A 12,295-nucleotide genomic window follows, 5' to 3' on the forward strand; every position below is an offset into this window, starting at 1 on the left:
ATCGGGGATAAGGGTTGGAGTTAAAAGGAAAAACTTAGAAGTCGGCGAGTGCCCACCCCTCCACTGAAAGATAAGAGAACGGAAGAATTTTAACTGTTGTCCCAAAACCCACACAGAGGAAAAAGGATTGAGAAAAAAATAAGCGAATGTTTTGAGTCTGATCCTCAGCTTATGAGTAATGTAAAATAACAGCACTTACCTCATAGAGCTTTGGAGAGGATTAAGGGAAATGACACCACAGCCCAGTTACTGGCACATAGTAACTGCTACATAAGCGAGTTCACTTGGTTAGTAGCTAAGGAGATAACCACAGCTCTGGCCCAAACGAGTGGCCCTCAATCGCAGCTGTGGATCAGAATCATCTGGGATGTTTTTTCAAAAATGCTCAAGCCTAGGCCCAGCTGTGGACATTCTGAGTTAGTTGCTCTGGGGGGAGGCCCAGTTTAGGTACAGCTGACCTCACCAGGTGATTCTGGGCAGCCGAGGTTGAAAATCGCTGCTGTAAGAGGTCCAAGAACAAAAACAAAGATCATGTACCCTTATGACTGGATACATACCAGGCAGATGGTAAACAGGGGAGGAAGAGGGAGAGAAAGGGGGAAAAAGGGAGAGCAACAGAATGAGAGAAGAACATTTTAAATAGTATAGTAAGGTTTAAAAACAAGTTTGAAAATGACATCTTTTGTCAACAGCAAGTGTGTGGTTGCTACAAAAGATAATAATGCCCAACCTAATTGAAATGAAGCAATTACTAAGTCTTAATAAGAGTCTTATTAAAACAACGGAGTTTTCATCTGTCCTTGTAGCTAGGGAGACCTGTTGATACAGCTAAAAGACATAGGAAAACACACCCAGATTAACAAGGGGGCAGTCATTTAATGCAGAAATCCAGTTAACATAAAGAGACGGAGGTTGAACAACAGGTCTTCAAACAATACTGCATAGTGTCACGAGTTAGCTCTTAAGCACGTTTGATCTGTTTATCTTATGATTTCGATTCCAGTACAGAGACGGAGAAGAGACTTCAATTAAAAAAAAAAACAATAAGGCAACAGAAGAAGAATCTTCCTGTGACAAGGAACATCCACAAATAATGCACAAATATTTGGTGCTGACACAATAAGACACCATCAGGACAAGTTCTGAAGATGCTGCATTAAAATTTAACAAGCATGATACAATGACAAGAAAATTATACTCGCTTTGTTACGAATCCTTTTGCAAATAGAAATGACTCTCAGGTAATTGTTATATACAAACTTTCTGAAATAAATGGAAATCATACAAATTTTTCCACTGCAGTTTCTTCTTTCTCTACACCTAGAAATGTCCCATGGCACTGCTCCCTATTCTCACAGTCAAAGCATAAATAGTCATTAAAGCACTTGAATCCACAGTAGTCTTGTCCTTAGAAAGGTTGGGAGGTTTTGCATGATTTTCTATCAGTAATCCAGAAAGGGCTGGCAGGCAACAGGTTGGAATGTAAAAGACCGCTTTGTGCTTGGAATCCTGAACTCCGCGCCGTTCCCCTCAGGGAGTCGCTCGCACTGTGGACAGGCCCAGTGCGTACAGTCATACCGTGGAGTCTCTGCCAGACTTTAGCTGTGCAATCTTGGTCCGGCTAATAAACGGATAAGCGATGCAGAGACCTCCAGCTGCCACAATAAAGCCTAAACTGCACCAGGCGCAAAAGATGGACCAGCTGTAACCATGTTCCACATCGGCAGGCAGGCTATAAATTAGCTTCGGGAGCCGGTTCAAATCATAAGAGATACTGGCGGCATAAGTACAGAGGGAAATGGTGCAAAATATCCCTGTAAATAATACAAAGAGAACAGAATGATTAGTTACAGTTTGCCTGTTACAAGACAAATGCCAGACAGGCCTTTATGAAAATCAGATCAACCATTGAGGCGGTCACTCCAAATTCACAAATGATCGGTAATTCTTTTACTTGAATTAATTCATTTGACAAACACCGGCAACACTTCTGTGTGCCAGACCCTACACTAGGGAGTGGAGACGCAGGAGTGAAAAAGATAGGAAAATTCTGATAACCTGCATTATTCAGAATTATCTAATTCGAATGGTTATATATATTGGAATTCATTTGTTTATTATCAAAAGCAAAAGTTGTATTTTTAAAAGAAAAACTTCTATCATCAAATCAAGCACAAAATAGTTTTCATTTTCCTTCACTCTCCACCTATTTTCATACACTTATTCTGTTATAATCATTATACAAAGTATGCTTTCTTTTTCAATTATCAAAGTATTTATCATGTTGCCTTAAATAATATTTTAGGTGAATTCATACAAGTAGCTAAATCTTTTTTGTTAAGGCATAGTCTTACATATACCAGGGCCTCAACAAATGGGTTTTTTCAATGAATGAATGCTTTTAAATAGTATAAATTAAGTCCAGCGATATGGAATTGGTGTAAAATAGCTGACCAAGGAGATCACCCACTTTCACCATTCAAAATGGAGGCAACTGGAGCGACATAAGGAATACGGACAGACCCAAAGCATTGCTTTTTAGACCAATGCGTGTGTATGTAATTTTCCCTCTGCAACACTAAAATCAGAACTGATTTTAAAAATGCTTCATAAGCCCCAAACACAGGATTTTTACTACTCAAGTCATGTGGATATAGGTGCTTCTATTGTACCACAATGAACCCTCAAGATGCTCCTTTTGGATAAGCAGAGGATCAGAATGTGGTGAATAATAAAAACAGAAACTGGCACCCAATCAAGTATCAGAATGTCCAGTTCTGTTCTGAATCCTACACATCTCTTCTTCATGTCTGGTTTATCCTGCATACAACAGAGATAACATTTATTGGCTGGAAAATTCCTTTGGCATCCTTACAGATACATGTAGCATCTCCACTGGAAACAGACACAGATTTTGAAACTGAAAAGAGAGAGCTAAAAGTAGCAGATTACCTCTCCAACCCCCTCAAAGCTCCCCACCCCCTACCCACCACCCTTTTTTAACCTATAGCTTTGGAGATTAGAAATGCTAGCAGAAAAACAAATTCAGAGCAGGCAGCAATTTGGAGGAAATAAAGACCACCTTAATGCCATCTTTAAAATGTTAGAATTCTGCCTCCATTCAAATCATGTAAGAGCACACTGCCTGACTCCTTTTCCAAATGTGCATTTAGAAAATAAATGTCCTAAATTAAAAGGACACTTGATCTGAGATAATTTGATATTTCCTACTCTTTGCTTAATTCTGCATTTAAACTCTAAAGTGATTCTGTTTTACTAAAAAGGATAAAATCTTTTCTTCTGACTTCTTGCTGCAATTTATTATAGCAAACATATCACTTTGAGTTCTCAAAGAGAAAAATTGAGATGGAAATAATTCTCTCATAAAGTAATGGACCATTCAAAAAAGAATACTCCACTTTTCTCAAATCTTGTGAAAAGCAAATGTTCTTAGATCTACACAAATGTTTTCACTGGCACCAAAACAAAGGCAGTTTTTATTTATAACAAAGCCCTTTTAATAAATGCTGGTAGTAGAACAATAGGCAGTTAGAAAAAAAATAATCTTTGGAGCATCAACAAGTAAAACAGAATAATAGAACAATGACATCTTCACAGGAAAAACAACTGTATTCTGCATTTAGCTGTTTGCACACAGCTGAACGCCTAAAAGCAAGCATGTTTACAAGTAACATAGTTTTAATGACCTATGAAAGCTTGAGTTCAAACCTAAACTTTTAAGCATCCTTTGATGTCTAAGTGCGTTGGGTTGGGATGTGAGAAGTAAGTATTCTAGTTTCCAGCTCTACTAAACACTGTGCAAACTTGAAATTACCTAACCTCTCTGAGCCTTGGTTTCTTCATCTAGGAAAAAAAGAGTAGGAAACTTGATTACTGAAGTCCCTAAAAGTGTCAAATTTCTGTGATTCTGTTATTCCAAAATGAAACATGAAACAAGAACATTTATTAAAACTTCCTAGTGAATCTAGTACTCGGCTTATGCAATTAAATGAAAATGGAATGTCCTATGTACTTATCTTTCTATATATACTCCCTTTGATTTTACACTTAACATTTATTTTATTAGCTCCTCTCACCTGCCAACCCCATAAAATTGCTTTTCATGACATGAATTCTATCATTACACCACCGGTTCATACTGAATAGAAAAGAATTACAAGAAAGAATCTAATCTGAGGATTTAACCAGAATGATTTCTCTCTGCCCTCAATGTCATGGATGGTTGTGCTTTTCCTGGGGAATTGATTTGTGCTTACCTCATGGACACTGTGAATGATGTCACTAATAGAATTTTTCTTTGTCCAAGTTGCCAGAGCACTGACGCTCCCTAAAGCTAAATCTATAGCCCACCATGAGCAAAAGTATGGGATTTCATGGCATGCTTTTGGCTTCTAATCTCACTCTTGGATCCATCTTGCCTTGGAAACCTGATTATCCCTTTGTCTTACTTTATTTATTTGTATTAATTTAAGTGGCATCTCTATGCCAGTTAAGTTTTTTCGGAACCGGGCATGCATCAAACTTTGATGCAGACTTGTTTTATTTATTGTTGCCTTTATTCACTCAGCTGAGCGTGGTGGAGAGGAGGCCTATCAGCCCACAAGTATGTCCCCTCTCTATCCATCCCCCTTCCCACAAATGCCCCTATAGCTTGCCCTTCCGTAACATCTCTTCTCCTTTCAAAGTGCTCTCGAAGTTGTTCTTAGTAAGAGGAAAGCAGGGCAGGAAAGAGTGACAAGAAAACCATATTTAGGAGCTCTTCCTTTTCAGACCCTCACATTTCTAAGAATGTTTGCACATGCATAGCTGCCACCACTATGATTTGTGAGATGGGCAGGAATGTGTGATGATTACAATGAAATGTACTAAGACGAGAAAAGCATTGTTTCCAACTTTTCCAACAAGCTTTTGTAAAAGAAGCCTAACCCATTCAAGATATTTTTAAAAACAAAACAAAAAATCTAAATTCAAAGACATCAAGAAAAAGCATTGTTTGAAATGACGAAAGCATTCTTACTGTAGCTGAATTAATAGTTTTAGGTCAATGTTGAGAGTGTGGAATTCTACGTTAGGTTCCACATACATGTCTTATAGTACTCATATGCATGAGTTTGCCAGAGCTGCCATAACCAACTACCACAGACTAGGTGGCTTAAACAACAGAACTTTGTTTTCTCACAATTCTAGAGGCTACAGTCTAAGGTCAAGGTGTCAGCGGGGTTGGCTTTTTAAACTTAGGACTCTCTCCTTGGCTTGTCAATGGCCATCTTCTCCCTGTGTCTTCACACAGTCTCTCCTCTATCACCATGACCAAATCTCCTCTTCTCATAAGGACAGCAGTCATACTGAGTTAGGGCCCATCCATATCACTTCATTTTTACTTAATTTTCTCTTTAAAGACCCTTTTTCCAAATACTGTCACATTCTGAGGTGGGGGCAAAGACATCAACAAATGTATTTGAGGGGACACAAAGCCCATAATGTTCCGCACACGTGTGTGTATGTGTGTGTGTGTACTCATGCACAAAATATATTTTTAGCTTTTTTATAGGTTTTAGCAAGATTGTACTATTCTAGGTGTTACTCGATAAGTTATTCAACAATTATCGAGTATCTACCATGTCCCAAACCTAGTTGTGGTATATTAGAGATAGTTAAGTTTCATGAGCTCTTTTTGGTCACAGCTGGACTCAGTTCAACACTGATGTGGTCAGGAACTTCAAGCAATCTCTCCACTCCACTTTCCTGTATGCATCTCAGGAAGAGGTCATAGAGATCTCTTAGACTTCCCATAAGTTCTGCGTGGAGTCCAACAGAGCTGGGCACATGGAGTCAAGAAAACCTGAATGAAACTGAATTCTGCCATACGTTGAGTTCTACCAACTTAAGAGTCAGTTCGTCGCAAATTACCCCAAGTAGGGATTACCTATGTAGCAAGTTATTTCTGATAATGCTGCATTTTCATTGGCAGCAATCTAATTAATGCAAGGTATGTGAAAGGAGTATGGAAGGATTAATAAGGCATCACCTCTGCATTCTGAAAGTTCAAAATCTAATGGTCCTTCCTGAAGATCCATGGGGAGAAAGGTGGTCTCTCCTCCATTCTTCTCTGAGGCTTTCCCTTCCTTTCCACTTCTCCCCTGCCTAGCTGATACTCTTCAGCCAGCTGGTGGCCCCCAGAGAGAGAGAGAGAGAGAGAGAGAGGTTCCTGAGTCCTGAGCTCGGTCCTTACTACTGCCGGCAGCATCTTCAAAAAAGTGAATAAATTACTGGTTTCCTGACAAGCCCTGCATGCAACTACTTTTCTTATAAAATATTAAAAGGTTTTCTGCCAATATTCATAATCAGAAGATACCACGATATCACAGAATTATAGGGCTAGAAGGGATATTTTCACATCAGGACAGAAGTAAATTTATGCTACCATCCCCACAATCATCAACCTAATTTCCTACCCTAAAATCTTCATGGTATCAGCTGGTAAGATGCAATTAGGGTAACGGGGCCCATTCTTTTGATCACCATTTTTTAATGTCCTTAAAAGACTGAAAGGAGTGGAAGTTGCTTCACCCTGTTTAGCCTGCTTGATAAATAATGTAACTACAACACCCAAAGGCATGAACATTGATTTTTTTTCCCCTACTCCTTCAAAAGGTGGCCTGCCCATCCTTCTGATCTCTTTGGTCTTCCTTCAAATGCCTTCTGCTAGTTTTCACACAGATTACTCAAAAAGCCATTCCTATATTGTCCTAACTGACTGGCAGAACTAACAGAGAGAAACAAACTCTTACACACACACACACACACACACACACACACACACACACACACACACACACACAATGCAATTCCTAAATCCCAAAAGCATCCAATCTGAAAGCATCCAATCTGAAAGACTGAAGCAATCTCTTTAGTGGCAAATCCTGGCCTGGTCTGACATAGGCTATTCTAGTTCTTACTGATCCCATTTAGTGTGAATATTCATGTGTTTAGCTACAGGCATGTTAATGTATTTGATTGCAAGATGCCACCCCAGATCTTGCTGAGGGTGTTAAATAACACAGGATATATGCACTGTGTTACTCTTCTAAAATAAATTTTTTAAATCCTGAATTATAAAACACACCTGGCCCCCAAGGTTATAGAAAAAGTATCATGGACCTGTAGTTTCAGGTCATAATCAACGGAAAATCTAGATAATTCAATACACCTACCATGGCGGAGTCTTTTTTTTTTTTTTTTTTTTTTGATTCATTGAAACAAAAGAATGAATAACCAGTGTGGGTGGGTGTTAACTGTCCCTGGAGCTCTGCTAGGGCTGCCTGGGCTCTGTCTTCTCTGTCTCTGCTGTCAGGAAGGGAGTGTTTCGTGCTGTGTGTGATCTTCCAGTTGGCCACTCAAGGCGCAGCCTGTGAAGGTGAATGAATTTGGTGAGCAGTGAGACCCCCACCAAGGGAGGCCCAAGCTTTATCCGTTTTTTAAGACTCCTAGTGAATTTAAAAAATACTAAAAATCCTACAACAGAGACCTAAAAAAGTGTTTAAAAATGTTTGCACTGAATAACCTTTTAAAAGATTTGTAACTTAAATTATAATAAGTATATTTATTATATCCATCAAATAGAATGCATCACTTAATAATATAGGTGGAAATATTCATTCACAGTACACTGAAAGCAGTATAGTCTAGTAATGGGCAGAAGCTCAAGGCTGGAAGATGAGAATCTTATTCCCTCAATCGCCTGTGTATGTTTCTGTGCCTGTGTGTGTGTAACCTCAGAGGGTATGACATCCAAAGTCTAAATTGAAGGCCCATGGGGGATGTGCAGGCTGGCCCTGGCCCTCTGGGAGGACCCTTGCATGGCCCCAGGGAAGAGGAAAGGGGGCGAGACCTGGCTCCAGATGTGCATCGACAGTCAGCAGGGCTGCTGTGTCACATGTGGTAATCAAGACCTGTCTGTGCAATCAATAAGGCAGAAGGAGAAAGATTGTTCCAACGTTTCCATTTTAACCGCCCAACCTGTCACATGGTTGATGTTCTTCATTTGAAAGTTTAGCTAATAAGTTCAGGCAGAGAATGAAGATGGCAGAGCATTAGAAGGGGCTAAGTTTAGCATCAAAACTCTGTGGGAAGGATGCTGAGTTGAGTGGCTAAAGACACTCTGCTTAATTAAAATGGATTCTTTTAACCCTTTTTTTGCGCTCATCTCCTGCATATGAACGTTCTACAGCTAATTTATCTCATGCAATAGATTGACGTGGTTGTCTCAGTGTTTGCAAAGGAAATTTCAAGGCATTATTTGTAGTAACAAAAACAAAACAAACCCCCCTGAATCCCATAGCAACAGAACAGGTGAATCCAGCAGAGCATATCCACTCCATGGAAAAACATGTTTCTCCTCTCCCCCTCTTCCATCCCCTCCCCTTTTCTTCTCCTTCCTTTTCCTTTCTTCTTTGCTTACAATGAAGCAAATACATGACAAGATTTGGTCCAGAATAAGGGAAATATTGAAAAAAGGTTGTTTTGTTTTCAGGTGATGAGGTCTGTAAGTGGATTCCCCCTTAATTTCAATAATGCTGTTTGGGCAACCGAAACTAAACAAAACAACAGAACAATGTTAACAATGTTAGGTTGTATCTATCAGTCCTTCAGAACTGGTCATCAAACTTCAAGTTTATTATTTGGGTTTTTGATGTTGTTGTTGTTGGTGGTGGTGGTGGTGGTGGTTTCTGTTGTGGGTATTGCTTTGCTTGTTTTGATGTTGCCTAACAATTACATAGGAGCTTCCCATGCTCGATCCTGAGGACTCCTGAGCTCCTCTGGTCCGGAGGTACAATCCACACATGGATCCAAAATAAGAGTTGAGAACAGGAAGAGGTGGAGCTCGCCCAGGAAACTCCTGCCTCTCCTCTGTGCCCACCTGCCATTGAACCTTCAACTTCCTTTCATTTAAAACCAGACTGGCCCCTCAGTCTCCCAAGGAGCACTCAGTAGGCTTTCATGGCCTTGCAATTTATTTTAGTTCTAGCAATTGTTAGAATCTTTAGTTCTAACTAAAGTTCTAACAAATCCCCTGACAAGAGGAGTGGTATGGGGCCTTTCCAGGGTTGGGAGGCAACACATCTGTACCTCTTCGATATTTATGGAGACAAGAGTCAGAAAAATGGGGGCTTAAATAAAGGGAGAGAAGAAAACAGGGGAGATTTTCAAATAATCACTAAGCCCCAGCAGAAGCATAAAGGAATCCTCCGTGCAGTGCAGTCCTCTCTGATTCTTTGCTGCCCTTGTCTGCTTTACTCTATAATTTGGATTTTAAATGCATCCCTTGGGCAAGAACCCAGTGGCTGGTCTTGAGGGTCCAAATCCGCCTCTAAAACCTCAGAAACTAACATTTTAGCCTCCCTGTGCTACAGTCCTGGTGGCCACTGTGTATTCACCAAAATCCAGAAAACCTAAATTGGTTTTCTGCTCAGAACTAGGCAGGATCCATGTGACTTCTGAATGTTCCAGGATGCTGGTGATCATGCCCCACATTCCAGATCACTGCCAATTGCAGCACCATTTCGTGGAGTGGGACAGGGACGAGTGGGAGTTAGAAGGAAGGATCCCTGCCTGTGAAGTGGGTTCCTTAAGGCTGCAGGGTGGTTGACCGTGCCAGAGGGCAAAGCACCCCCGATCTGTCAGCCCTCAGAGACAGTCAGTCAGCAAACAGTGGCAACCCTGGTGGGGTGTGGCCGCCTCCTGTTAACACAGGCGTAATTAGGTGACCCATTACAGTGACAAGTGCTAGGAAATCTAGGCGTGGTCACTTGAATAACAGAATTCCAGGCAAGTGGAAATAAGCCTATTTAAAATGGCCCTCTATCTAGGGGAATATTCGTTCTGTTGCTGAGTATACTTCGTGAAACTGTTAATGCCCAGTTAATTTGGCATTCACTAATCATTAATACAGGAGTTTTCTGTGAAGGAGGAGAAGAAAGGAAAGATTTCTTCCCTGAAGCTACCGTCGGTCAGTATTAGCCACCGACTCAGCACCTGGCACCTTTTTAGACAAAACTACCCTTTAGCTGTTAGTCAAAAACATCCTAGCCCTGTCTCCACACCCCCACCCTTTCCAATCCCTTGTTTAAAAATCAAGTCACTCCTTTGCTTCAAACCTTCTAGGGGCATCTGTCACCCTTAGCTTCAAATCCAAGCTCTCCACCATGACCGACAAAGCCCTGAAGCTTTGGCCACTGCCCACTTCCCCCACCTCAGGTGATACTATCCTGTCCCTCACTCCCTCCAGTCCCACTGGCCGCTTCTCTCCGGTTTGGCACTAGTGGTTTCCTCAGTCTGCTGCGCTCTTCCCACCACCGGCTGCTTCTCAGGAATTAGCTCAGAAATCGCCACCTCAGCAAGATCTTCCCTGAGTCCCTATTTCACCCTGTTTCTTTTCGTCACAGCTTTTATCACGACCACAAATCATTGTTTATGTCTCTCCACAATAAAAATGAACAAGGATTTTGCCTGCCTTATTCATTGTGTGTCTTTAGCACTCACAGTGGTGCCTCGTACATAGTAAGTCCTCAAAGGATATCTGTGGAGTGAAATGAATGAGTGTTGTGTATGTAAAAGTGACAACATCACTAAAGCATGACCTTTGAATTGACATCCAGCCAGGGGATGGGTTGCGATGATCTATCCCCCTCTGTCTTTGAGGGCACCTCATAAGCAATGGCCCATGTTTGCCAAGAGTCCAGGCCAGGGTTTGGGGCACAGTAAGAAATAAGGAACAGAAAACGGGGCGTGGTGGCTCACGCCTGTAATCCCAGCACTTTGGGAGGCTGAGGAGGGGGGATCACCTGAGGTCAGGAGTTCAAGACCAGCCTGGCCAACATGGTGAAACACCACTAAAACTACAAAAATTAGCCAGGTGTGGTGGCACATGCCTGTAGTCCCAGCTACTCAGGAGGCTGAGGCAGGAGAATCACTTGAACCCAGGAGACAGAGGTTGCGGTGGGTCAAGATCGCACCACTACACTCCAGCCTGGGTGACGGAGTGAGACTCCGTCTCAAAAAAAGAAAGAAGAGCAAAAAAACAGACTGGGCTCATTTTAGAGATTAAACCCAAGACACTTCCATCTAATCTACTAACAGGCCACAGTGGGGATATGGAGGATGCATTTTTCACACCACTGTTTTCCTTAAATTCTGTATTTCCCAGCAAAGCCAAAATGACCTTCTGGTTGCTTTTCTAACGGTGAAAACAAAATTAACAGGGAGATAACAAAGCGACACTAGCTAGCCGCATGCAGAGCAGCCTTCACCTTGGCCGGGGCAGACGGCCTGAGACGTGCAGCCTACCTGTCATGAGGAACAGGAGTCCAGCCACGTGCTGGGTCAAGCTCTCCTCCCAGAAGAAACTGACCGTGGCCACAATGCAGCCGCAGAGAAGGACGGCTACAGCCATGCCCAGGAAGCCAGCAGTGATTCTTCTTAAATCTAATCTCAAAACAGACACAGACATTCACAATCAGAATTCAGGAAAGTCATTAAGAATTAGAGAATTAGGGCTTTGTATACCTTGTGAAAATTAGCAAGTTACATGGACAGGCTTAGAGCCTACGGGGCGAGGAGCTTAGGGAATACTCTTCCCAGGCATTCCATAAGAGGACTAATGGGGTGTAACCAATGGAGGGTCAGACTCTACCCTCTCTGAGTCCATGGAGAAGTCCACACCAAGTGGAGAATAGACTCGAGGACAAGCCCAGGATAGACCTGAGTAACAGACGTCAAATGACTTAAACCAAGAGTGAGGTGGGTTTGAGAAATATCTGTTAGCCTTAACAGAGCAATAGAAATGTAGGTTAACCAAAAACCACCTGTACCCCAAAAACTATTGAAATTTTAAAAAGGAAAAAAAAAGAAATGTAGGTTATCCCCATGGTAGTGGCTATACTTAATCTGGCTTAGGAGAAAGAGCCTAAAAAAGCTATTGTGAAATAGGGTTTTATCTGATCACCACAGATGCCAATTATTTACTTCTTCATTTAAATCTACTCCTGCCTATTTTCAAAAACGATTTGAGAAAGTGAAGGTAATTGTGGTGACTGGAACAGTGGTGCAAAGTGCACACAGGATACATGTGCTCATAAACACCCTTTCCTCTGAAACATCTGCTCATAAATGCCTTCACCCCTAAAGCATAGATCCCACAACCTGGGCATCCATTTACCCAGGTGAAGGAGGTACTATTCCAATAGGATAAGTCTCCACTATACAGTGGCCCAAC

At 41.5% G+C, this 12,295-nt stretch overlaps 1 protein-coding gene across 2 annotated transcripts in view; it reads right to left on the reverse strand.

Moving 5' to 3' along the window:
• Positions 1–856: 856 nt before the first annotated feature.
• TMEM178A (transmembrane protein 178A) overlaps positions 857–12,295 on the reverse strand; it is a 53,002-nt gene continuing 41,563 nt past the window's right edge. For both annotated transcript variants that reach the window (XM_015112185.3, XM_028831738.2), the window contains 2 exons: positions 11,368–11,505; positions 857–1,814 (listed from right to left, as the gene is read on the reverse strand). In XM_015112185.3, the coding sequence (XP_014967671.1) occupies positions 1,573–1,814; positions 11,368–11,505 (380 nt within the window). In that variant the 3' untranslated portion in view covers positions 857–1,572. The remainder of the gene's footprint in view (positions 1,815–11,367; positions 11,506–12,295) is intronic.

Source organism: Macaca mulatta, chromosome 13, assembly GCF_049350105.2.
Source record: "Macaca mulatta isolate MMU2019108-1 chromosome 13, T2T-MMU8v2.0, whole genome shotgun sequence".
Taxonomy (NCBI): Eukaryota; Metazoa; Chordata; class Mammalia; order Primates; family Cercopithecidae; genus Macaca; species Macaca mulatta.